Source organism: Stylophora pistillata, chromosome 12 (assembly GCF_964205215.1).
Source record: "Stylophora pistillata chromosome 12, jaStyPist1.2, whole genome shotgun sequence".
Taxonomy (NCBI): Eukaryota; Metazoa; Cnidaria; class Anthozoa; order Scleractinia; family Pocilloporidae; genus Stylophora; species Stylophora pistillata.
The window spans coordinates 28,057,231-28,084,673 of NC_142530.1; the positions used below are offsets into that span (position 1 = coordinate 28,057,231).

The window sequence follows — 27,443 nt, forward strand, 5'->3', positions numbered from 1 at the left end:
GCATCACCATGGTATGATCTGAATCAAAAGGAAATGGTGAGAAATCGACATATCAGGGCCGACGACGATGATGTGCCATTCTTTGTTTACTTGCTTGCATGTTTTTTAAATAAATGTTCGTGTAATGTGTACCTTGAAATCTGTCCTTGTGTCCACATGCGTAGTGAAATGCACGGATGTTTTTAGGCTTTGTTCCCTTTGAGTCTTAAAGAAGTTAGGACAGTTAGAAAAGTTCTGAGCCTGCACACAGTTTGCAGTCATATGTATTTAGTGACAGGCCTCCTCGGCTGGCAGCCCTCTGCTTCTCAACGGTTTGTCACTCCAAGGGGACGATAGGCTCATAATGGTCACTATTATTTCGTTTTTGCGATAAGTACTAGTTGAAATTTATTGATTTGATGGGCTCTGCGACATTTATTCTCGTTGCAAAGAAATATCATGCTAAAGGTTTCCAAATGAACTATTTTTCGTCAGACTTCGGAAAGAGAGGTGATATATTCTCTCCTTTACTCTTATTTCATTCAGATGTTTTATTTTCCATATAGAAAGGAATAACAATGATAACAAATAATCTCAAGTGTGTGCATTACTAGTCTTCATAGCTTTCCACATTGTTTTTACCTTAAAGATTAGATTTCATGTATATTTTATGTTTTCTCATTTTTAAGTAGAGTCTTAAAACGTTCATAACTGTAATACACACAAAAATAATAATCCCAGAGCTGAAGTTCAAACAACGGTTAGAACCGTTGAACAAAGTTTCTTTTGGTACAAGGACGTATAATACCTATTGGTATATGGTAAACTATTAAAAAGATGTAAAGTAATGTCTCAAATTAAAATTGTTCACAAGTTTCGGGAATCAGCTGAATGTAACGTATCTTAGACAGTTTTACATATACAGCTAAAAAATCGCTTCAATTTATGGGCTGATTAATTTAAAATCAGTTTCAGATTCAATAAAGCGAGGCTCCTCTTAAATAGTCATATAGGATATTTCTAAGAGCTTGACTACAATCTTCTGTAAATTATATAAATGCAAGAGTTTACAAAGCCGTTTGACCAAGCCAGTCAATTGGGCAGAAGTTGTGGAATGGAGGAAACTAATTGTCGGCATGGGAAACCAAACTTTATTCCTTGAATGCAAAAGGTTGAGGCGAAGAGTGTGACTGAGCAGCTTGATTAATCAGTAGAAGAGCAGCTGAGAAGATTCTTAAGACCTTGGCGAAAATTGCCGCTAAAGATAAAACGGATGCAAGGGTTTACAGTGCAGTATGAGTAGGCCAGAAAGAAGCTAATAAGGTGGATGTATTGGAAACCGCAAGATGATATCATTTTTCTGTCGGATGAAAAGAAGTATAAGGAGATGATGATACTGAGTGGCAGCCAGCATACAGCAAAACCTAACACGATGGCAGCGGAAAACTTCAGAACATTTCTCTCTCTCTCCTTAAACACTGTACTCTTACGGCAGCTGATTGCTCGCCTGGAACCTTCTGCGATTTGGTTTTTAAGGCAATAGCAAAATAAAGTATAATAATCACAACCAAAGGGACATAGCAGAAAACAACGATCAATTCCATCACTGAGATGTAGGTTTGTAGCGATATGGACTCTCCAAATGCCTCTTTCCACTGCCACTGACAAAACAGCCCTTTTGAGTACTCGACAACTCTGAAGGCAATCAAGTATGGGCAATGGACAGCCATGGCGAAGATCCAAATAACGAGAATAAAGAATCGGCACCGTTTTGGACTGATCAGTGGGTAACTGTGGGGAAATACCACGGCTACAAATCGATCCACTGCTATCAGCAGCAAGCTCTGAATGGACACAGCAGTGGAGACATCTGTAGCAAAGTGACTCAGCTTACACAAAGCTTGCCCAAGCTTTGCGTAAAGCTTTGGCAGCTTGATCAGCTTGCCCAAGGCGACCGCTGATCAGCCAGTTGTCCATGTTTAATTCTACTAACGTTCGCGTAAACATGAAAATAGGATGCAATAGTTCGGAGATGGCCATGTTTACAATCAAAACCTCCAGGTTAGCTCAATGGATAGAGCGCTGGACTGTTGTGCGGGAGGTCGAGGGTTCGAGCCCCGGCCGGACCAATACTCAAGGTCTTAATATAATTGAGAAGAATTTGCTACCTTTCTCTAACTTCAAGAAATGGTCAGATATTCTAGTCTTCTCGGATACGAATAAATGGAGGTCCCGTCTCCTGCAGGGTTGGGGTAGGAGACGTAAATTTCCCACACACGAGATCACTGTGTGATGGATGTCCTCCCTGGGGTGGGATGGGTGGGAGGGTGGACTAGCACGAATGGTTCGTATGTTCCTTTCTAGTCCTTCCCCACTGCAAATAATGCAGTGAAAATGGAGTAAACTAAATTAAAATGTTTATTGGTGTTCTCAGAGTTTTCGTCCTATACACAATAGTTCCAATGAAGGTATTTGTAGCCAGCGACACAAGAAATAGCAGAGAGTAGTGCTTGGCAATTTTGGACAACGTTGGTGTCAATGACATAGGTCTCAAATCTTTCGCCGCATCCTCAACTATCTTTGTTTTGGGAAGAGGGGTGATGTTTGCACATTTCCAAATGTACGGTAGAGTCCCTTGACTAATAGAGGAATTAAAGGCTGATAGTTTCGAAAAAAACTGTTTGGGGCTGCGTCGGTGGGAGTAACGTCAGCTTTTGTAATCATTACGGTGGCTAATTTACCATTTCAACTTTGTTGATATATCCAAATTAATAGAGGAATTGATGATACAACGAAGGGGTTGAGCGAGCTCAGGAGCGAAGTCACGCAAGATCCAGTTTGGGATATTATATGGGCTCCCAGCTTTGGAGGAGATGACCGTACTAAGGCATTTGAAGGTAGCTTCCAGTGAAATAACGGGAGTTTTAAAAGCTTCAGTGCTCACAATCTCGATATTATCTAAAAGTTGGTCAAACGAGGCTTGAGGTTCTAGCAGAGCTGTATTGATTTCATTAGCCAAGATCTTAAGGTTGATTGGGGTAGCTGGTTTACTTGCTAGGAGCTGATTTGCGACACTTGTAGATGTTTTGTTCATTCCACATAACCGCCTACATTCGGACCACCACATTTTAGAATTGTTTTCGGTCAAAACGCTGACTTTAGTGTTGTAATAAGAGCGTTTGCAGAGCTTCCCTTCCCTGTTTACTTTTTTCCGGTAGTAGTGGAACAATGGTTTGTTGTCTTGGTAATATGCTCTTTGACGGTGTGCTATAAGTGCCTTGAGTTTGGGTGAAATTCATGGTGCGTCGTTTCGGTGGAACTTAACTCGCCTTTTGGGAAGGATAGAATCTAACCCAATGGGAATTAGGTGACTGAAGTGAGCATACTGTTCTTGGACGCTATCTATAGTGTCGATTAATGACCAGTCGAGCCCCGTCATATAACGACTAAAAGCCTGTTTGGACTCAGCGATCACAGCACGTGTAGTAACCGCTCTGTTTGCAGGAATATTGGCCTTCGATCTAATTTTTGAAAACAAACCAACAGTACAATGATCGGATAGTCCGAAGGGCGGAAAATGGAGAAGGTTTCTCGCCTACTTTCGGACCACCACATTTTAGGCTTGTTTTCAGTCGGTCAAAACGCTGACTTTAGTGTTGTAATAAGAGACGGTTTGCAGAGCTTCCGTTCCCTGTTTACTTTGTTCCGGTAGTAGTGGAACAGTGGTTTGTTGTCTCGGTAATATGCTCTTTGACGGTTTGCTATAAGTGCCTTGAGTTTGGGTGAAATCCATGGTGCGTCGTTTCGGTGGAACTTAACTCGCTTTTTGGAAGGATAGAATCTAACCCTATGTGAATTAGTTGAATGAAGTGAGCATACTGTTCTTGGACGCTATCTATAGTGTCGATTAATGACCAGTCGAGCTCCATCATATAACGACCAAAAGCCTGTTTGGACTCAGCGTTCACAGCACGTGTAGTAACCGCTCTGTTTGCAGGAATATTGGCCTTCGATCTAATTTTTGGAAACAAACCAACAGTACAATGATTGGATAGTCCGAAGGGCAGGAATGGAGAAGGTTTCTCGTAGTGTTCTGTAAGATTATTTAACACTTTGTCGAGTGTACGATCCCCTCTTGTTGGAAAATGGACGACTTGCGTGAGGCGGAACTGCTTAATAACTGGTGAAACATTTGCCCTGTTCCAGTCGCCAGCGAGAATTATACCTGCGCCAGGGATATCACTCTCTATCCTAGAGAGACAATCCATCATGTAATCACGATCAAGGAGGGGCTCATCTTTGGCAGGTGGTGGAAGATGGTATACTGTACCAATAATAAGGCAGCTATAACCCCGGGGAAATCGGTTGGGCGGGATCTTGGCCCACAAAACCTCAGGGCCCTTGGGGTCAGGGAACTCATAGTCCCGTAGAATTGAGAATTTGATGGAATCTTTTACATATAGAGTCACACTCCCATGTAGCCTGTGGGTCCTATCTTTGCGCATGATGTTGTAGCCACTAATGTCAACTAAGCTGTCATCAATAGAATCTTACAGCTATGTCTCCGTTATACAACAAAGATCAAACTTGTGGGTGTTCAAAAAAATACGAAGTTCGTCTATTTTTGGCGCCAAACTCATTACATTGGATACAGCTATTGACGGTACGAACTGCAAGGTGTTTTTGCTGGCGTCGATGTTTCTCTTAGGCTTAATAATAGCCAGATTATTGAAGTTGACGGCTCTTTGTTCTGTGTAACCCCTGGAGGAGACACGCGTAGTTACTCTCACGGGAATAGTTGAAGGTCTCGGTAAAGTGTAATTATTGAACCGTAAAAATTCAATCAAGGTGGAAGAGTTATAGCGAGTAACAGTTCTTTGTCTTGTGTAACTACTGGAGATGACGCGCGAAGTTGATCTCACGGGAATTACTGAAAGCTCCGGTAACGTGTGACTGTTCGACTGTGAATAATTATTCCAGGTGGAAAAATCATTCGTTTCTGAAGAATATTTGCTTCGGCCTGTATTTAATTGTGTTTTAGTAAGTCTTCTAGACAGTTTCACTCGGTACTTAAAAATTCCATCCGCTCGAATGTTCTTAAATAAAACTGACCGTCTCTCCTGAAGGCTGTAATTTTTCCGGAGCGACACCAGTTCACGCCGAGAGTACTGTAGGGTCGTTGTTTGGCGAATTGGAGAACCAAGTTGCCGAATTAAATCTCGAGTGGCTCTCTGCCGGCTACTAGTGGCGATAATAGATTGAGCAGGACCGGGGTTGGTCAAAATATCAACGTATAGAGTGATGTCCAATGGAGGGCCGTGGCCAGGGATGACTAAGAAGACAAACCCGTGTTTAGTGTGCTTCTGCATTGGAACTCTTCATCGATGAAAACCATGTTTGACGATACAAGTGCATTTCTTCTTGAGTTGAACACCAGTGTGCAGGGGTTCCCACCTTAATTTAAAAGTAGCCTCAAAGGATAATAAATGGTTTAGAAATACAGCGCTTAAACAGGATAAAATAGTGATAGAAACTAGAGCTACTCTAAACGTGGCGCCATGATTGGCGCCGAGGACTATGTATTATCCCTTTTTCTCCATCTCAAATGACATTGCATTTGGATCCAGATTTAACGCAAGAACAGAGACTTAGCGTTGGAATACTTTGATTTAATACCACTTGTACTTCTTGAGATATCGTCTGTTATAGTTCATAGTCTAATTCAGTGTCCAAATGCATATATTCGGTAAAACACACTTTGGATAGAGCGAAGTCAACATGCATAAACCCAGTCTGCGTGCGCCGCCCCCCCCCCTCCCCGCCAAAAAAATAATAAATAAATAAATAAATAAATAAATAAAAGCTAGGGGTGAAACTTAACTACAGTTTACGAGTCGTTGCTAGGGACATTATTTCGTGCTTATTATTTCGCACGTGTCTTAAACCGCTGAAATGGTGAGAACCGTGAAACTGAACATAAGACAACACTAAATGGACATTAAACATGCGCAACTAGTGCCAGTCCCGAATCCCGCTTTAGAAATGAAAAAGCGCTCAAGTTCAAAGAAAAGAGAATCCATTTCTTTGGGGAATCATAAGCAATTTAACTTTTAACATCTGTAGCATGAAATTAGCGTTCAGACTAAAGCAAGAAAGTATGTTAAATAAAATGTATGAAAATACCCCGCAATGATGTCATAGCTTTTTCGATAAATGTGAATTTTGAGAAGGAACGTTAAACTTGTTAGTAAACTTGTTACTGCGATATTCTTAAGCCATTGCCATTGGCCTTATTGTGAAAGATGCAAGACGTTTGGGTTTTAAAGAGTGTTTTTTGTGTGTTCTGGTCACGTTACTTACCAAATATGGTGTGACTCATTAAACGTGACAGAGGAAGAACTTTTAAAACCTTTGTTAGAACTTTTGTTATTGTTATTGTTTCACCTCATTCAATTTGTATATTTTTACTTAGTTACAGAGGCTAGTTTTTTGGTAGTTTACGTTATAAACAAAGTTATTTTATGCTAACTCACATGGCTCGCTTCTTGACTAGCATGACGCGCATGTTGACTCGCATGACTCGCTGGCTCGCATATTATACACACTCAACGTGTGTCAAGGGACAATAATTAATCATTTTCAAATGAAAGACAAAGAAAGCCGAAATGTTTTATTCTTGTTTGTAATTGTGTACTTATTTCAATCATTATACCTGCCAGACAGCTTCTGATAATTTCTGTCTTACTTTCAAGCGTAATTTTCTCAGCTAGGACGTTTTCAGTAAAACGGAAAATCATCTCAATATTCTCGATTTGCTTAAAATTTTAATATATATGTTAACAAACAGATGGTCTTCCTTTTATAGAGTAAACCAAACATATTTTTCAGACCCCTTTAGAGAAGTGCTGGCTGAGGAATAAACTGATCTCTGAACAGCAAAAATGTCAACAAACGTAAACGCAACCACAAATGCAACACAAGATTCGAGCTGCTTTGATTCAACAGCAACAAGAACCAGGGAAACCACAGTTCTGTGTGCGCTTTTCGTAGCCTCACTGGTTGGAAACATCTGTATCGGGCTGGTTGTATGCAAGACGAAAACCTTAAGAAAACCTATTAATTTCTTTATTGTAAACATGGCCATGTCCGATCTTCTCTTTCCGGTTTTCCTGTTACCACGTATTCTGACGAGGTTGTATGTCGATACCTGGTTGATCAAAGGGCCTCTCGGCGAAGCTATGTGCAAGATTGTTTCTTACTCGATCGAGATGTCCGCTCTTGTGAGTATACAAAGCCTGGTTCTGGTGGCTGTTGATCGTTTTGTAGCTGTGGTATATCCTCTCCGTTCTCCCCTCATCAGCTCTAAGTTGTGTTGTTTTTTTATCCTCGCCACTTGGATCATCTCCCTTGCCATCAAGTCCCCAGATTTGTTTGCCTGGAAACTTGTTGAGAATCGAAATGGGCTGGCGTGTAGGTTGCGATGGAAGGAAGCGTTTGGAGAGTCATTGCCCTTTAAAAGCTACATGTTGGCTTTGATTGTTATATTTTGGTATATTCCTTTGGTTTTGATAGCCATACTCTACATCACCATTGTGAACAAAATTAACTCCCACGAGACTCCAGGCGAGCAAACATTGAACGTAGGAATACAACGTTTGAAGAGAGAGAGAAATGTTTCGAAGATGTCTGTCGCCGTCGTGTTGGTGTTCACGGTGTGCTGGCTGCCTGCCACCATCCGGATGTTATTAAGCCTCTATTCATCAGACAACATTATGATATCATTTTGTAGTTTCCAATACTTCGAACATATCGCGTATTTTTTAGCTCAATCAAACTGTGCCATAAACCCTTACATCTCTTTCATTTTCAGTGGAAATTATCGTGAAGGTCTTAAGAGTCTTCTCAGCTGTTTGTACAGGAGTAATCGACTTGAACCGCTCCCAAAGTTGAACTGAGGCACTACAGCCTACACTAACTTGTGAGAAGCAAAAGCTAAGAATTTAGAAATGGAAAAGAAAAGTAGCAGGAAATGAATAGGAAAATTATGGTAGAGTTTGATAAACTAGAGCTTGTCAAAACAGCATGATGCTTTGGAGTGTACACTAAAAATCAATTTTTAAGCCCTAGATGGTCATAGATGTGAATAATGTGACTGGACTACTTCTTTGTATTTTCCAACTGGTGAGGCTTTAATTTGTTTTTACGAAATAAGAAATATGCTCAAACTCAATTGGAGACGTCAGGACGTGGGAAAACAAAAGATCCAAAGGGAAAAGCCATGGCTCAGCACGTGCGTTTTAAAACTTCATACATTACATAGACGTCCTCCCTAAAAAATTACGCGAATTCGCCAAAATTTGCGTCGACTTAGAGCGGAATCCCAACGGCAAATCAAGTTTCAATTTGGAATTTGAGGTGTAGCACGGTAAGAGACCGTAAAACATCAAATCGTTCGCAAAATTCTAACCTCTTCAGAATTATAAATTAATTTTTAATCAAAATTTTCCTCGACTCGCTGCCCTGATCGCTAACCTGGCTGGAACGTAATACGTTCTGAAATATAGCAGGTAATTATAGTTTTCTGATTCCAGTACATTTATTAAGATCGTTAGTAGTACGAATTAATGGTTTCAGTCACTTTAATTTCTTTTGGTGGTCATTTAATAGTAAGTGTTTCGTGAACTCGGCACGTCAACAGCAACTCATTCAAGACACGCTCATCATACAGGCCCCCTGTGGATGTTTGCATTGAAAGTGCTGACTAATGATATTGTCTCGCTTCAAAGACCACCCGATAAAATATATCCAAAACACGGCATTCACACAGAATAAATTTTACGTAAAAGCCTCAACCCGAATTAGCAATCAGAATCCAATAAGCTTGTACCTGATGGTACTTTTTTCCCCAAAGCTACCAAAACTTCAGCTGAACGGATGGTTAATTTCCAGCGGTAATTGAAATAAAACTACGATTGATGTTGGAAAGGATCAGTCATAAAAAAACTGAAGTTCCTCTTGACTTATTACGTCACTGTTTTGAAATGACTTTTCAGCAAATTTACTTTAACTATCCTTTGCACTATTCAGCTACAAAAATAGTAGATACAAAACAACCACATGGTAAACTGTTTCGTTCGCGTATATCTCCACGTACCTTTGCACACTGCGAGGCCTACAGAGCCTTATGGAGGGGATCAGTTCAATTTTATCGTAACAACCAAAATCCTCCCACCCTCCCCTCCCCTGTGATAAGTAATGTCCAGTCACTTAGTTCAAATAATTATTCACGCACACGACTGTAATAGACCTCAAGGCCGGCCTTTCAAAAATTTCCACAGATAAATCATTGTCTAAAAAGGAATGTTATGAATGAAATCAGCTTTACAGCTTTAGAGACAATCTAGAAAGCGAAAACCGAATCACATGTTTCAGTAGCAAAAAGGTGGTGTCTGGCTTTAAGTTGTAAAATTAGCATTACTAAAAAATTGCGTTGACAGCAAAGACTAATTAACCAGACACGATTTTTCCATTATTTTCAGTAAAATTAATTTAAAAATTTATTCTTAGGCTCACTTAGTTTCTTAATCAATCATTAACGTGATAAGTTTAAACTTTATAATCTTTATATATAATCTTTATTTAGGTCATATTTTTCATCTTCTTCCTGTTTCTTTTTTATTTAATCTTTCTCTTCTTCTTCATCTTCTTCATCTTCTCGATTTTCATAGCCCAGTCTCATATTCATTTGTGTCCCGTATCGTTCGTTTACCATTATTGGGGGGTTCCCGAAGTTTAACAGAAAAGCAGCCGAGGAGATTCTTAAGACCTTGGCGGTAATTTACACTGAAAACGAAATAGATGAACGGGTTAACGGCGGCGTACGAACGAGCTAACAACACAGCGATGGAATGAAAATGTGCAAAGCCACAGGAATGTCGCACGGTTAAGTCTCTTGAGAAGAAATACAAAAGATAGTAGATTGTCGCGGAAGTTGGCAGATCGCAAACATGAGCACGATAGAAGTGGACATCTTTAACACATTTCGCTCTATCTTGAAACGTTGTTGTTCAGCGGTAACCGATTGTGCGGATCCCCGGACGACTTGTAACTTTAGCTTGAAAACGATAATAATGTAAAGAACGGCAATCAAAACCAAAGGCATATAATAAAGTGTTATTATATTTGCCAGGACGTAGTCTGTGAAGATGGGAGTATGTCCGAAGACTTTTTCCCAGTGAGGCTCACATTCTATCCTTGCTGAAGGATACCCGACAAGTTCAAAGGCGATGAGATATGGGAACTTAATGGCCATGGCCAAGATCCAGATAGCCAGGATGAAGAAAGGACACCGCTTTGAATCGACGACTGGAGAACGGAGGGGATACAACACAGCAACAAATCGATCCACTGCTATCAGAACCAGACTTTGAATAGACACGGCAACAGAGACTTCCGAGAGAAAAGATACCAGCTTACACAAGATCTGGCCAGGGCAACCACCGATAATCCAGGAGTTGGTTTGTATCTGTGTTATGATCCGGGAGAAGACAAAAACAGGAAACATCAAATCAGACATGGCCATGTTTACGATTAAGAAGTTAATGGGCTTTCTCATAGTTTTTGACTTGTAAACAATCAATACGATGAAAACATTTCCAACCAGAGAGACAATCAACATGAAGCTGTACGCAAAGGTGAATCCGACTCTTTTTGCCTCAGTAACTGGATTTGAACAGTTCGATGTCTGTGTTGCATTCATCGTCGAGGTCACGTTTGCCGACATTCTCTACACTAAAGAAACCAGTATTATCTTCAGCCAACAGTTCTGAACGCCCACCTTTTTGTGTGAACACATGGGATGATTTGCATAGGGATTAAAACTGCTTAATTGAATACGTTAGCTTCTACAATAAAAGTCAAGAAAATTGACAGATTGTACCCAGAACCTTTATTTAAATTAGGGATTGAAAGTGTCTACATTTGCATTTTACTGAAACAAAATGGCCGGGAGAGATTTAATCTCGATAATTGTTATTCAAATAGCCTCAAACACAGTTTTTGAAAGTCCTTTTCTCTTCTGTTTTCCTATCTTGCTGTGTCTGTAAACATCTGGTTCGTACAACATTCAAATTAAGCAAAAGGGAGCCTTCCTGAGAACTCATTAGAACTATCACATTTAACAATTGGTTCTTACGTCAGCGTGCGTTCATCGAGATATGAAGCACGCGGGAAGTTAAAGCTGTGACCATACTTAAATACGGGATGTGACATAATTGTTTACATTCCAACTGTTATTCTTAGTTCAAATTTGAAGAAGTTCTTCGGGTTAGTTCTCCTCTAAACTTAAAGCAGGCACCATCTTATTCATGTCTACCGAGAGGTACGCTCTGAACCTAATGACTCGATGAGGGGAAAGCGGTGATAGAAAAAACTTTACAGGCGATGTTTATATTGAATAACGTTTGACAGCTGGTATGAAAGATCACACATTAACGGCTGTCAGTAGAGAACTAAGTCATACTGCGTCCTGTGAACGTCCATATTGTCACTGAATATTGCTAGCTGAGTATTATTAAATATCTATTACTGTCCATTGCAGTTGTGTCTAAATGTTTCTTCGGGAGACGAGTTGAAGAATGTTAAAAAATGTTGTACCAAAAAGGAAGAGCCCATCTTTCGACCGGACGACAAAGAAAGGCCGATTTCTAATTTGCATGTTAGGGGGTAAGCTTTCCTTCGTCGTCGAGAGAACTTGCTTGTCACCGAACAGGATTCCATCCAGCATTCAACACTATGTTCAAGGAGAGAAAACAGCCGCACGTGATCAAATCGTGAAAATGATCGACAGAGAGTTCCTCTTCCAGCTTTTCATGTGGGCGACAAGTTAATCTATGAAACAAAGAAAACTAGAGATGAAGTAAAACGAAGACTTACAATTCAATTCCTAAGTCATAAGAGACCCTGCTGCAAAACAAAGTGAGGATGATCACCTTTTCATCACAAAGTTGTGCTAAACATTCTTCATGCACCAAACGAAATACGACCCACTTAGTTTTGGGTAAATGAGATTGTGGATTAAGGAAATATAATCTTCGATCAAAAAATATCTTGCCTCATTCACCATTTTTGTGGTTTTTCTTATTTTTCATGCAAATAGACTCGCTTAAATACCATATGAAGTTTTAAAGTATTTCCACTCATTTTTCTAATCATCTCGATTGTTGTCATTCAAATGTGAGGTTTTAACGCAATATATTATAAAAACAAAGACGACATTCACTGTTGCGCTCAAGTTCATCGCCACTTTATAGAAGCGTTCTTCAGTCACCGCTGAAGCCAAGTGCTGCTCTTGTGGAAGTCACAGGCAGTTATATTTAATTTGTATTACCGCTTACTGTGATAGTGACAGAAATTTGAATATCTCATTTTGGTAGAATATACAGAAACCAATTATTCTAGGCCTTTATTTGCATTGGGTTTGTTGTCACGTATCATGTTTTAGGTCTTTCTACTTTACTTAAGCACATCTCGGAAGGTGAAAAGAGAAATGGTAAAAGGGACTTTGGAATTCAGTTTAAAATTTTCAAACTGAAATTGTGCTTTGATAGAAAACCAAACCTAAATCTTATCCGCATTCATCACCTAATGTTCAATTTTCATATCTTTAAGGAAGAGGGAAAAAACGAAGTAGAAATGAAGAAATTGTGTTTTTGTAGAAAAAAAAATTGCAACGATGGTCACTTACGGCTTAAATGGTCAAACTTACAACAAATCCTTTACGTTTTAATCACATCAAGTGTATGCTATTAACAACTGAGTCAGGGTTTGTCATTCAGGAAGCATTACTCCTTACTTGTTGAGTTTTGCTTTAGCTCGCAAAACTTTTGATAATGAAAGTAACTTTCGTTACATCAACATGATCATGGATCAGGAAAGAATTGCAGCTCTCCACTGACAATGGATTCCCAATCACGATCAATTTTTCCATATATAGATCGTATTCATTCATATTAGATAATCAATAATTAATCTCCTAGAGGGTACAAATGGGCCAGAGTTAACCGTTAGCCACAAAACGGCCAAAAATTTTAACTGTTAGGCGTAAAAATTAACAGTTTTTAGCCGTGAGGAGTAAAAAATATAGCTGGTAAAATTTTCCTCTTAATCACAAAGGAAGGAAGATAACCGTTAGCAGTAAAATCCAAAATGTTTACCGTTGACCGTAAAAGACATCACTGTGATATGATCTGAATCAAAACGGAATGGTAAGAAATCGACATAATCGGGCCAATGACGATGATATGCCATTCTTTGTTTACTAGCTTACATGTATTTTAAATAAATGGTCTTGTTATACGCACCTTGAAATGTGACCTTCCGTCTACATGCGTAATGGAATGCACAGATGTTTTTCAGTAGGCTCTCTTCCAGTTGTGAGTCAGACAAGTGTTGAGACTGCGCATTGCTTGCGGTTATACATACTTAGTGATAGCCCTCCTTGCCGGCAGCCCTCTGCTTCTCAACGGTTTTTCACTCAAAGGGGACGATAGCCACAAAATGGCCTCTATTGTTTCAGTTTTGTGATAGGTACTAGTTGAAATTTAATTGACTTCCTGATGGACTCTGCGACATTTATTCTCGTTGGAAAGAAATATCATGCTGAAGGTTTCCAAATGAACCATTTTTCGTTACTCTTCGGAAAAGAGGTGATATTCTCTCCTTTAGTCCTATTTTATTGAGATGTTTTATTTTCCATAGAAAGGAATAACCGTGATAACAAATAATCTCAAGCATACGCATTGCCAGCCTTCATAGCTTTCCTTGTAGTATTCACCTTACAGTTTAGATGTTGGTTTGTTCTTCTCACGGAGTTGTATGTGCTTGGTAGAGGACATGATGTATACTCTTGATGACTGTGATCTACTAGAAGAAATTGTCAATATGACTAATGTATATACGAACATAATGATGTTACAGTGTCACGATCAATAAAAGTACAACAATTCAGATCTCGTTATGCGCGCAAAGTATGTAAAACTATATTATACAGGGCACAGGGCTTGACACTAACAGTAGCCCACTTGCCACAAACTAGTAGAAATTCGGTTTTGGCTAGTGGTTTTCGATTTTCACTAGTCAGTTTAGCTAGTAAACAAACTGAAATTGTCTTACTATCTAAGATTTCACTAGCCACTTGGCTGGTAAGTTGAAAAGTTAGTGTCGAACCCCGTGTCGAGCCCCTTCGCTCCGACGAAGGGCTAACACTCGAAACGTCAGCTTTTGTAATCGTTACGGTGGCCAATTTACCATTTCGACTTTGTTGATATATCCAAATTATTTCGTTACCCCCACTGACGCAGCCCCTGTTTCCTTACTCGGAAATGGTCAGCTCAGACGACCACCACAAACCGTATAATATTATCCAAACTTTAATGACTATTCGATCTAAGAGAAATACATTTGTAATTCGAAATCAGAAAACGTAAATTTAGTCTTAATCTCATGGCAAAATTCAAGAAAACATGACTGGAAACTTACTTCTGTGGCGGGTCGTAAAAACAGGTTTCTCACTTCAGGTTAGCAGATTCGGGTAAGCGAACAGATACAAAAATCGACTTCTCTCTCACTGATTCTTCTGAAAAAACTGGTTTAAATCACGACAAGCTAACACTTTAAATCATTGTGAGGAATTAATGTCAATCACGAGTTGTGTTAATCAAATTATATCTGTCATCATAGGCAACGCCTATTTATTAAACGAAACATTCTTCGCCCCGATAAGGGCGTAGTCCTTATCCTTCTTTGATCAGCAGAACTTTCTTTAACGGTCTCCTTCAGCAGTATATATAACAGAAATCTTGGTGACTGGGCGGTTGTACTATCCTGCTGGTGTTTTCACTTTGATGTTGCGGACTCGGCCGTCTGTCCCGGGATACACCTCGATAACTCTGCCAATAGTCCACTTACCGCGGATAGCATTGTTGTCGGCCATGACGACGATATCATCAACCTCAACATTACGCCTATCTGTGTGCCACGCCTTCCTTGTCACCAATGCTGGGAGTACATCTCTGCTCCAACGTTTCCAGAAGGAGTGCACAATTTTCTGCACAAATTCGACGCGGCGTCGCGGGTTTTTTGTGTCTTTGAATGGACCTTGAGGAACTTCCGATGTTGCCCTTCCAAGAAGCATGTCGTTTGGGCATAAATATTTGCCATCATCCGGGTCATTAGGAACACTGCCAATAGGGCGTTGATTTACGAGATTTCCGACTTCTAGTAGACATGTGTACAGCTCGAACGTACTCAGGATCTGTTCTCCAATTGCCTTCTTTAGGGCTCGCTTACAACTTTTAACGAGGGCTTCAGCACATCCATTTTGATGAAGGGCAGCTGGAGCAGTGAACAACCAGTTGATGCTTCTTTCTGCACAGAAATCACGGAGTTTATCAGGATCTAAACCTTCGACCATTTTACGCAGTTCCCGCTCTGCGCCAACCATCTGCGATCCATTGTCGCTTAACAGTACTTCCGGGTATCCACGGATGGAGAAAAATCTTCTTAGCACCTGAATAAATTCCATTGTCGAGAGGTCAACTGCTAATTCCAGATGGACAGCTCTTGTGTATAGGCAGGTGAAGATGACGCCATAGTGCTTTTTTGTCTTGTTGCGCCCTATCTTCACATTATATGGACCAAAGTAATCGCATGAGGAGTAGTAGAAGGGTGGCGTTTGCGGTGCTAAGCGAAGAGCCGGAAGGTCCGCCATTAATTGCGTTTCTGCCTTGTGTGCCATTTCTCGACAAGTGACACATTTAAATTTCACTGTTTTACTGAGTTTGTTCGCTTTCAAGATCCAGTATTTTCGTCTGACTTTTGCAGTTGTTGTCGCTACTCCGGGATGACCATGGTTGTGCATATGGCGCGTGATCAGCAGGGATATCCTGTGCTCATTGGGAAGCAGCACTGGGTGCTTTTCTTCGTATGACACGAGGGCTTTGTCAATTCTTCCTCCAACCCTGATAATCCCCTTGTCGTCAACAAACGGGCTTAGGGTCTTAAACTCTTCATTCCTCATTCGACTCTTCAAATCCTTTAGGGAATTTCTGATCCATGACATCTCAGCCTTCCTTAACTCTTCAGGCATGAGAGGTCCTTCTCGTCCACTGGTTGCATTTTTCCTGAGGCGTATCTTCTCGGCTAACCGCCTTATCCACGCGGTGACTCGTATCAGTTTTCGCCAACTAGAGAAATTCTCCACGTTGATAACATTTCCGACATCTGCAGGCGAGGCTGCTCTGACGGCATTGACGAGGCGACGCTCCATATCTTCTTCGCGATGCAGTGTAGCTGTTTGGACTGGCCATTGTTCTTCTGGAAGTTTCAGAAATTCTGGGCCGTTCATCCATCTCCCCGTTAGCTGCTTTACATGTAATCCTCGCGACAAATCATCCGCTACGTTTTCTTCACCAGGAATGTGCTTCCATTGACTTGGATCCGAATTATTCTGGATCTCTCCGACCCTTGCCGAGACAAACGGCTTGAAACTGCGGGAAGGGCTTTGAATGTGTGATACTGCTGTCCGTGAAGAATTTGACATCACCAAATTGAACCGTACACTCTTTCACTATTGTTTTCGCGAGGCGGGAGGCGAGAACAGCTGCTTGTAACTCCAGACGTGGAATTGTCAGCTGCTTTAGGGGTGCCACCCTAGACTTAGCCGCGATGAAGTTAACTTCATAGGTGCCTTGTTTCGTTTTCTGTCGGATATACGCGCAGGCCCCAAATGCTTCCTGCGAGGCGTCTGAGAAGACACACAGTGCTGGTGATTCTGGAGTTTCGGGTGGAACCAGGCATCTTTTGAAACCAATCTGGTCGAGCTCCTTCATTTCCTCGAAGAACTGAGTCCACTTTTCTTGTACCTCACATGGAAGCTCATCGTCCCAATTAAGACCAATCTGCCACAGCTCTTGTAAACCTATTTTGGCCCTGATGATGAATGCAGCTGCGAATCCAATGGGGTCATAGAAGCGGGCAACTTGACTGAGAAGCGTTCTCTTGGTCATCTTTATTTCACGGTCCACTGAACGATTTTTCAGGCGCGGTAAATCCACTTTAACTTTGAAGCTGAACTCATCTGTAACGTAATTCCAGATCACTCCAAGTACCTTTTCTTCAACTTCTTCCTGAAAAATCTTGAATCACTTTTCTTGATTTTCTGCGTTGATCAGAACTTTGTTCGAGGTCCAGCCCTTCACGGCAAACCCTCCACTTTCGAGTACTTTGTCTAGATCTCCAGTCAACTTCTGAGCCTGCATTACAGTGTCTACAGACCCGCAAATGTCATCCATGTAAGAATTCTTAGTGAGCACTTCGGCTGCTTCCGGGTAGTCCTTCTTGTTTTCTTCAGCTGTTTTTCTTAACGCAATTTGGGCCATAGCAGGCGCCGGCTTATCACCAAACGTAAGGACGGTTTTTACGTACACATCGGGTTCTCTCTCCGTTTCCAAATTTCTCCATAGGAACTGATGGACATGTTGATCCTTTTCCGGGATGAGTACTCGGTGATACATTTTGGATATGTCACCCATCACTACTACTTCTCTTTCTCTAAACCTCAAGACGACTCCAAACAGATTGTTCAACAGATCGGGTACTTTAAGCCAGTAATCGTTCAGCGCGTGACCTTGGTAAACTGAGGAGGAATTGAAGACGATACGTACGGGTGTGCTTTTCTTCTCGGGTCGAATCACCGCATGGTGAGGAATGTAATGCACCGGGCCTTTGTAATTCTTAATTTCTTCTTCAGACAGCTTTCTTGAGAACTTCATCTCCTTCATTTCTTCCATTTGTTTGTCGTAAGCCACTCCTTGTTCTGGGTCTTTTTTAAGGCGTCTTTCCATACTTTCCAACCGTTTCATCGCTAATGGTTTATTATCCGGCAACAGCATGGGGTTTTTCTTCCAGGGGTACGGTACCTTCCACTGATTGCCCACCTTTTCACATGACTTGGAAATGATTTCCGCTTCCTCTCTTTCGGCCTGCGTTAGCTTGTCAGCCTCACAAACACACGGTTTAACTTCTACTCCCATTGCTTCAGTCTTCCAAAAATCTGACATTTCTACTGGCGCGGCAAATCTTACATGGTAGACACGGCCATTCACTTGGGTTTCTCCCGACGGTCCACCGAAAACCACCCATCCTAGAGGCGTTTTTCTCGCAACTAAATGTCCCGTTTGCCTGGTCTGTCCAGTATGCATCTGGGCGTGATCGATTCCTATCAGTAAGTCAACAGGACCATTGCCTCTGCGTATCTTTTCGTTTTCCAGTCCCAGAAGCTTGGCGATTGGTTTAAGCTGAACTGCTGACACTTCTTCGCTAATACACGGGATTCCAATCGCCTTTATTGAGAACATCTTGGTGTTGTCTGGTGCTGACATAGGAACTTTGTAAACTTTAGTCTTGATTGTCTCTTCTTCTCCTCCCACTTTCGTAATTGTTACGGCAGTGTCGTTTCCTTTGAGCCCCAGTGCGGCTGCTGTTTCATCGCGGATTAGGCTGATCTGTGCTCCCGAGTCAAGGAGAGTGTTGCTCTGCTTTTGGAACCCGTTTTGACCGTAAATCTTGCATGTTATCACCGGTAAAAGAGTTTCGTGTGGTTCGGAGATAGACGCGACGCCAACTTTAACTGCAGTGCTCTTGTGAAGCAACGGGTGATGAAAGTGCATGCATTCCCTTCCATTCTCAGTTTTCGTACACTTGCGACGTCTTCTACAGTTATCAACTCGATGGTCCCTTCCGGCTGTTTTCATGCAACTAAAGCAAACATGGTTTTCTTTGGCGACCTTGATGCGCTGGTCGATACCGAATGCGGCGAATTTAGGGCATGTATCTGGCCAATGGGACGAACTTTTACAGTACCAGCATTTGTACCACTTTTGGTTAGGTGTGTCGACTTGAAAGGCGTTGACTGATCTGCCAGATCTCAATGGGGCAGTAGCACGCATACGTGATTTCATCTCCACATCCATCCACTTTATTAGTCGCTCCAAGGTCGCTTTTTCTCCCTGTCGCTCCAAGTCTCGTGACCAAACCTTTCGATCATCCAAACACAATTTTTGCTCGATTACAGATAGCATGTGACTATTATCCATGTCATTTTGACTTCCGACCTCCTTCAGAGTGTTGAAACTTCTTTTAACTGGGTGAACTAAGTCGCAAAATCTCGCATCCTCTCCCGGTTGTAAAGCTCTAAACTTTATTATGTCTTGAGTGATCGTATCCGATACGAACCTTGGATCTCCGTAAATAGCGTCCAAATAATCCCACGCTGCGTCATAGTCCGAGCCTATCCCTTTAATTAACTCTAATGGCTTATCTTGCAGACACGTGCGAAGAAAAGTTATCGCATCCCTTTTGCTGTATTTTGATTCTATCGCATGCTTAAAATCGGCGCGAAAAATGGCGTAGTCTCTTACGTCTCCGGTAAATTTGGGCATCTTAGGCTTTTCCATCTTAAAACCACAGGCGGAAGTTGTAGCATTAAAGTTGGTTTGAATGCTTTCATTTATTTCATTTCCCGAAACAAAGGACGCGTTTTCGTGGTGTGGGGCGACATCATCATTTCCGGAACTTGTACTTTGATGGGTGTTAATGGGTTGATAACCGCCAGAACTTACACCAGGCGCATCGTCTTCTATTTGAATACTTGGAATTCCACTACTTCCCGGCCCACCGACACCATTATTTTTCCCTTTAGATGCTGTAGATGTATCATGAGCTTGTAATGGGGCCTTTCCCTTACTTAAGAATGAATCCAAATATATTTTTGCGCCTATTTCCATTTACATAAAGTCTTCTTGACAATCTGCTATCTATCCTTCCTGTACTTCGAACTCACTGTCATCTTCAATTAATCGTGAATAATGTTCGTGTTTGGCCACAAGATTGTCAAACGCTAACTGTAGTTTACTAAGACCACCTCTTACCTCTTGCTCTGGTCTTTCCGCTTCTAATAACTTTGCCAAGGACTTTCCACATCGGGTGAGCGTTCATTTGGCAGTCCTCCTTTCAGTTTTCGCAGTTTTCAGGGCGTCCTCGGCCATGTGCTCTTCCGTAATTCTTCGTTACAACCCAGAAATCGAATGAAATGTTTCCTTACTCGGAACTGGTCAGCTCAGACGACCACCACAAACCGTATAATATTATCCAAACTTTAATGATTATTCGATCTAAGAGAAATACATTTGTAATTCGAAATCAGAAAACGTAAATTTAGTCTTAATCTCATGGCAAAATTCAAGAAAACATGACTGGAAACTTACTTCTGTGGCGGGTCGTAAAAACAGGTTTCTCACTTCAGGTTAGCAGATTCGGGTAAGCGAACAGATACAAAAATCGACTTCTCTCTCACTGATTCTTCTGAAAAAACTGGTTTAAATCACGACAAGCTAACACTTTAAATCATTGTGAGGAATTAATGTCAATCACGAGTTGTGTTAATTAAATTATATCTGTCATCATAGGCAACGCCTATTTACTAAACGAAACAGCCCCTAACAGTTTCTTTAGAAACTATCAGCCTTTATTCACCTCTATATTACAATCGTGCTCGTGTTCTGTGTGAGTGCCATGGCTGTGTACTTTCGTTTAAATTTTACGCCTGGTGAATGCACAGGCGGCCCAAGCTCTCTTTTAGGACCACACAAGGAACACAATTTGCATATCGATTTATAAGGATTTGTATGAGATTTTCTACAAGATAGCCATAGAGATAGTTAAAAGTGAAAATATTAAATAAAAATGGCTTGCCTTATTCCATACGTGTATTGCTTGCTCCTGGTGTCGTTATTTTACCCATTTCACTTGATTTAATCGGTTTTTTTTTTAATCCTGGTTTTCTCTTCTTAAAGAGAAGACAAGGCCGAACACTTCTGTCCAGACAGCCTCCCGAAAGAAGTAAAAAATCCCAAGCTAAAATGTACCCACGGCCACAAATCCACCGCAGAATTCAAGGGCAAAGGTTGACCTTTCATTTCGATTCTCTAGCCACACAATCTCAGTCCTACGATCGACGCCAGGTGGCTCTTCGAGTCCTCAGTGAAACGTTAAACCGTTTGTAGACATCCGAGTCCTTTTTAAACACGCCACAACGACCGTTTAAATCGGCTTGGTAACCTCGTCATGTTGGCAAACCAAGACTCGCGGGGGGTACTAGACCTCAACTTGTCAACAAAACTTCTTGTAAAACCCGGGGTCCCCTCACGTTTAGTAGCCCCGCGAGTCTTGGTTTGGGCATGGCGAAGATCCGAGAAGCCGGGATGAACAAAGAACACCGCTTTGAGCTGATGACGGGAGAACAGAGGGGATACACCACAGCACCAAATCGATCAACTACTATTAGAGCCAGGCTTTGAACTGACACAGCAGCAGAGACTTCCGGGAAAAAGGACATCAGCTTACACAAGACCAGACCAATAGAACCACCCACCATCCAAGAATTGGTTTGAAACTTGGTTATGATACAGGAGAACTGGAAAACAGCATACAGAAGATCGGATATGGCCGTGTTTACGATTAAAAAGTTGATGGGTTTCCTCATGGTTTTCGTCTTGTAAACAATTACTCCGGCTGAGGAATATATTTCCAACCAAGGAAACGCAAAACATCAGGCTTTAAACAAAGGTGTATCCGATTCTTTTTCCTTCAGAAGCTGAATTTGAGCACGGCTCGAGATCTGGGTCCCATTCAGTGTTGCATTCAAGCTTGCCGACATTTTCGAGATGCCTTAGATTTTCGTCCAAACTCTGCTTTCCTTGAAGTTACTCTCAGCGTTACTCAAAAATGTTTTGCTTTATTCTTTGCAGTTTTCTCCGAATTGAAGAACAATTTTGTTAAGTCCTTCGTTAAGTATGTGTAAACCATCTGTTATATTGACCTGTTGGCGATCATGAATGAAAGAACTAGTAAATTAGCTTTCCTAAAAGCTTTTTAGTATAAATATGAAATCGGTATGGGACACAAATCGGCATCTCCCTAAAGAAATGAATGTTTTCTAAACATTAGATACAACTACAACAACGATATGATGTTATCGACCGAGTTTATATTGTGAATTGGCCACCCGACATTCAAAACGTTATCCCTTCGTTATTTGCTTGCTCTGACAAACTATCTTGTACTAGGAACTTGAGCCCTTCATTAGTTTACTTTCGGCCGACTCGTTAGAACATTAGAGGGTGTAGAACTGGATGGAACGAGGAACAGAGATGTCAACAGAGAAATGAAACGGGTATCAGAAACGGACAGATAAAAGAAAAATGTCATTTTCATAGTTTCTTCCTCAATGACTACGAACTTAATGACTAAACCGACCTGGCGGGTAGAAATGCAGCTTAAAAAAACATTTTGAATGAATGAAAAACCAAGCTGATGTTTAAAACTAAGACGAATATGAATTTAACCCAAAGGAAACACACACCCTGAAAATAAAACCCTTGAGCTTGAAGCAAACTGTCCGCTCCATAATTTGCAAAAGTTTTGATCGCTCGAAAAATTTTTGAACTTTTTATTTTTCAGTTGAGTTTTAGCAAAATAGAATCCCCTCTTTATTTGGTTTTTGTCGTATTGCTCATAATTATTTGTAAATATTTATCATGATATTCTTCACAAACATTCCTCATATCATAGCCTGCAAAACAGGCATTATTATTTTTTTGATAAGATTATTATTTTATTACTAATATCGTTATTATGAAAACAATTAACGCTATTATCATTATCGTTATTACTATCAAGTTTTTTTCCGTTCTTCATCAGTCAAACCGAGGTAAGCGTGCGAGGGAAGTGCATCGGGCATGTCCAGCACGAAACAAGACAACTCGCAGGTAGCTTTTTTTCTCTTTGTCAACAATGAATATTTTTTTTAGCGAATCTCCCCTCTCTCTCCCCTCCCCAATTTTTTTCTGACTTCAATTTTCTCTTAAAGGCTGTCAGAATGAGTGTGAGTAAACTAATCATGTTACACAGGTGCTTCAAGAAAGGTTTCATTACAAAAACTAAAAGCCCACTTAGGAAAAGCCAGATAGCTCTGTGACCAATGGTTGTTTACCTGGCTTCTTTAAACTTCTTTTTACTGCAGAGTAATATATCATGTTTTTCAGATGAATGTCGTAGGTAATAAAAGATTACATTATTTTTTTTGCAGCTTTACTTCCTTTTTGTGATTGATCAATAAACATCACGCCATTGAGATGCGAAACTAAGTCTAACTTAGAATTAATGACTTGCACTTCTTCATGCTGCATAAAGTAATTAAGGAAAGAGGCATCCTTGAAAAGCTAAAGTTTTAAATGTTAAAAAGGTAGGCCTCATATCCTCTTATTAATGATGTGAATCGAATATTTCTCAATGAAGTCTTCTTTTTCCTAAATTTAGATATTAAATATCCAATTTGTTATGAACGTGTGTCAGAGGACAAGAATTAATCATTTTCAAAGGAAACACAAAGAAAGCCGAAATGTTTTATCCTTGTTTGTAATTGTGTGCTTATTTGAATAATCATACCTGCCAGACAGCTTCTGACTATTTCTGCCTTACTTTCAAGCATAATTTTCTCAGCTAGGACGTTTTTGTTAAAACGGACAATTATCTCAATATTCTCGGTTTGCTTCAAATTTTTTTAATATATATGTTAATGATCAGATGCTCCTCCTCTAATAGAGTAAAGCAGACATATTTCTCAGACCCCTTTAGAAAAGTGCTACCTGAGGAATACACTGATCTCTGAACAGCAAAAATGTCGACAAACGTAAACGCAACCACAAATACAACACAAGATGCGAGCTGCATTGATTCAACAGCAACAAGAACCGGGAAAACCATAATTCTAAGTGCGCTTTTCGTAGCCTCGCTGGCTGGAAATATCTTTATCGGACTGGTTGTATGCAAGACGAAAACCCTAAGAAATCCTATTAACTTTTTCGTTCTAAACATGGCTATGTCGGATCTTCTCTTTCCGATTTTCCTGTTTCCACGTATTGTGACCGAGTTGTATGTTGATACCTGGTTGATCAAAGGGTCTCTCGGCGAAGCGATGTGCAAGATTTTTTCTTACTCAATCGACGTGTCCACTTTTGTGTCTATACAAAGCCTGGTTCTTATGGCTGTTGATCGTTTGGGAGCTGTGGTATTTCCTCTTCGTTCTCCCCTCATCAGCTCTAAATTGTGTTGTTTTTTCACTCTCGCCACTTGGATCATCTCCCTTGCCATCAAGTCCCCAGATTTGTTTGCCTGGAAACTTGTTGAGAATCGAAATGGGCCGGCGTGTAAGCTGCAATGGAAGGAAGCGTTTGGAGAGTCATTGCCCTTTAAAAGCTACATGTTGGCTTTGATCGTTGTATTTTGGTATGTCCCTTTTATTTTGATCGCTATACTCTATATCACCATTGTGTACAAAATTAAATCCCAGAAGACTCCAGGCGAGCAAACATTGAACGTAAGAGAACAACGTTTGAAGAGAGAGAGAAATGTTTTGAAGATGTCTGTCGCTGTCGTGTTGGTGTTCACGGTGTGCTGGCTGCCCACCACCATTCGGATGTTATTAAGCCTCTATTCATCAGACAACATTATGATATCATTTTGTAGTTTCCAATACTTCGAACAGATCGCGTATTTTTTAGCTCAATCAAACTGTGCTATAAACCCTTACATCTTTTTCATTTTTAGTGGAAAGTATCGTCAGGGACTTAAGAGTCTCCTCAGCTATTTGTGCAGGAGTAATCTAGTTGAACCGCCCAACGTGGAATTGAAACACTACAGCCTGCACTAACTAGTGAGAAACAAGTACTAAGAATTTAGAAGTGGATAAAATAATGGAAAAGAAAAGTAGCAGGAAATGAATAGGTAAATTAGTTTGATAAACTAAAGCTTGTGAAAACAGCATGATGCTTTGGAGTGTACACTAAAAATTAATTTTTAAGCCATAGATAGTCATATCTGGTCTGGCTTTGTTTTTACGAAATCAGAAATATGATCAAACTCAAACGGAGACGAGGACGTGGGAAAACAAAAGATCCAAAGGGCAGAACCTTGGCTCAGCACGTGCGTTCCAAAACTTCATACATTGCATAGCCGTCCTCTGTAAAAAATTACGTGAATTCGCCAAAATTTGCGTCCACTGAGAGCGGAAACTCCAACAGTAAATTATTTAAGTTTCAATTTGGAACTCAACGCTGCTATCATACGTTGTGCTGAAGTTGGGGTGTGGCGACGTAAGAAACGGTAAAGCATATGTGCTCAATCGCAAAGTTCTAACTTCTTTAGAATTATAAATTCATTTTTTAATCGAAACTTTCCTTGGCTTGCTGCCCTGATCGCGTAACCGGGCTAAAACGTATTATAGCAAAATATATCAGGTAATTACAGTTTTCTGATTCCAGTTTATTTATTAAGATCTTTAGTAGCACAAATTGATGGTTTTAATCATTTCTATTTTTTTCCGTGGTCATTTGGTTGTAAGTGTTTTGTAAACTCGGCACGTCAACAGCAAAATCATTCAAACCACGCTCATCATACAGACTCCCTGTGGATGTTTGCAGTGAAAGCGCTGCCTAATGAAGGAAGGATGATGTTCGTGGCTTCGCGCATTTTAAGTCCATCGCCTTTTGGTTAGCTCGCTCGTACGGTACTACACTCCAATCGTATGTTTCATGTTTAGTGGAAATTATCGCCAAGGTCTCAAGGATCTTCTCAGCAGCTTCTCTGTAAAGCATCGAGTTCATCCAAGCGCTCTGCCAGGTGTTGAACTGATTCAATACAACACCAGGTTGTGAGTAATGAAGAGGAAGAGGGAACAAAAAATAAGGGGAAGATAAAAACATACGAGAAGGATCGATCAGTTAAGATATCTCAAAATATTAACTTAAAATATTACAGGAGCAACAATTCAGCAAACTTTGCCGAACAAAGTTTAAAAGAGGCTAATCTAAAGTTGAATCTAAAAGTTATGTAATGTAGCTCAATTTTGATGTACATGAAATTGCAAAGCACGCATGACGCAAAAACTATTTAAAATACATGTAAGCCAGTAAACAAATGTAAATAAACCTGGCAAGACCTGGAGAAGATTTTCGCCTTCGTGATCGAGTTTTAACCTCATGAAAACACTTCTTTTACCATACTTTTCAATTGCCGATTAAGAGGGGGGTGGTCTGAGGAAATCTGCTCCTTCTCCCTACCCCAGTCAGACCAGTGAGCTTTTTTGTTACATGTCCGACACCAAAGTTCCTTCCGACAACGACAGGATCGCGCTTGCTTTACTTAGCTTTGTTCCATCGACTTCAGCAGCGATGTAATTCTGTTCAGCGAAGAACATATCAAATTTTCTGAGAATTTCCAACCAATCCCCGCAAGAACTACAAGATACCTACTCGCGAAAATTTAAATCGTTCGTGCCACTTGTTGGAAACGGAAACGTATAACTAAAATCCTCTTTTTTTCACAACAAAAAGGAAGTGAATATGTCGATTGACTACGTGTGCTTGAAAAGTTTATTCAACAAAGAGATAAAAATACATTGAGAGCAATAGAAAGAATAACAACCGATTATTCTTTGGGATAAGAAATAAATAGAGAACTCTAGCAACTGATAGATTACCGTTCAACTGACCGAAGACGTAATTTGCGGCCTTACCCGTTCTCCTCGTTAACTCAAAGTCGCAGTTTACACCGAAGTCTCCTTAGAGACGATAGGGTAATTATCGTTTGTATAAGAAAAAAAAACAAAAAAAGCCAAACAAAACGAACCAAAAAAAAAAGAATCAATAGAGAACTGAAAGAAATTTTGCGCTTTTTTAAACTTCATCTACCTTATAAATCCTTCCTTAGCACTCCTATCACTTGTACTTTACGATTTTTTTTTTACCTTAGTGACTGAAATTTGTCGCTCAGACTTTTTATATTTACACGTTTAATAACCGAACTCACCAGAGTACTGAACGGTTTGTGAGTTTATGCTAGCTCCAGAGTATATCTGTATTCAAAGTGTACGTGGTGTGACTCTGCTTATGACCTCGGGGACTCTGAAAATAAGCTCAATGTTCCATTACCGTGCACTAATTATTACTGAAAAAGCTTTAGCTACAATGGCGCCACGTTATGGAACAGTCTACCATGCGATATAAGGAACAAAGAGTCTCTACGGGTATCATAGGAGCAGTGACATTCTTTAAGTCTAACGCACGGCATTCACGGAAAACAGTTTTTAGTGTTATAGTATGCTGTTTGAATTTTAAATATCTTAGCTTATGTAATATGTATTTTTATGAGCTGATGAATTGATCGTGTTTAACTAAAGATTGCTACCGTCGTTTATTGCATCGGAAAGCGGTAAAAATGAATCTTTGATTTCACTAGGTTTTTCTCAAGAAAATCTCTTCGTTTTTTCTTAACTCCCCGAAATACTC

At 40.4% G+C, this 27,443-nt stretch overlaps 3 protein-coding genes and 2 pseudogenes across 3 annotated transcripts; 2 read left to right on the top strand and 3 right to left on the bottom strand.

Moving 5' to 3' along the window:
• Positions 1 to 1,071: 1,071 nt before the first annotated feature.
• Positions 1,072 to 4,484, bottom strand: LOC111338302 (substance-K receptor-like; annotated as a pseudogene).
• Positions 4,485 to 6,645: 2,161 nt separating this feature from the next.
• LOC148719480 (QRFP-like peptide receptor) lies at positions 6,646 to 9,182 on the top strand. The gene has a single exon (XM_088741448.1). It carries the CDS (start codon positions 6,921 to 6,923, stop codon positions 7,932 to 7,934), a length of 1,014 nt encoding a protein of 337 aa, XP_088597574.1. The 5' UTR covers positions 6,646 to 6,920; the 3' UTR covers positions 7,935 to 9,182.
• Positions 9,183 to 14,800: 5,618 nt separating this feature from the next.
• LOC148719481 (uncharacterized) lies at positions 14,801 to 16,538 on the bottom strand (annotated as a pseudogene).
• A 16-nt stretch (positions 16,539 to 16,554) lies between these two features.
• Positions 16,555 to 20,533, bottom strand: LOC148719482 (uncharacterized). The gene has a single exon (XM_088741907.1). The coding sequence runs from the start codon at positions 19,821 to 19,823 to the stop codon at positions 17,181 to 17,183; it is 2,643 nt and encodes an 880-aa protein (XP_088598033.1). The 5' UTR covers positions 19,824 to 20,533; the 3' UTR covers positions 16,555 to 17,180.
• Positions 20,534 to 23,776: 3,243 nt separating this feature from the next.
• LOC148719483 (QRFP-like peptide receptor) lies at positions 23,777 to 24,808 on the top strand. Its single transcript, XM_088740109.1, has one exon. The coding sequence runs from the start codon at positions 23,777 to 23,779 to the stop codon at positions 24,806 to 24,808; it is 1,032 nt and encodes a 343-aa protein (XP_088596235.1).
• Positions 24,809 to 27,443: the final 2,635 nt, after the last annotated feature.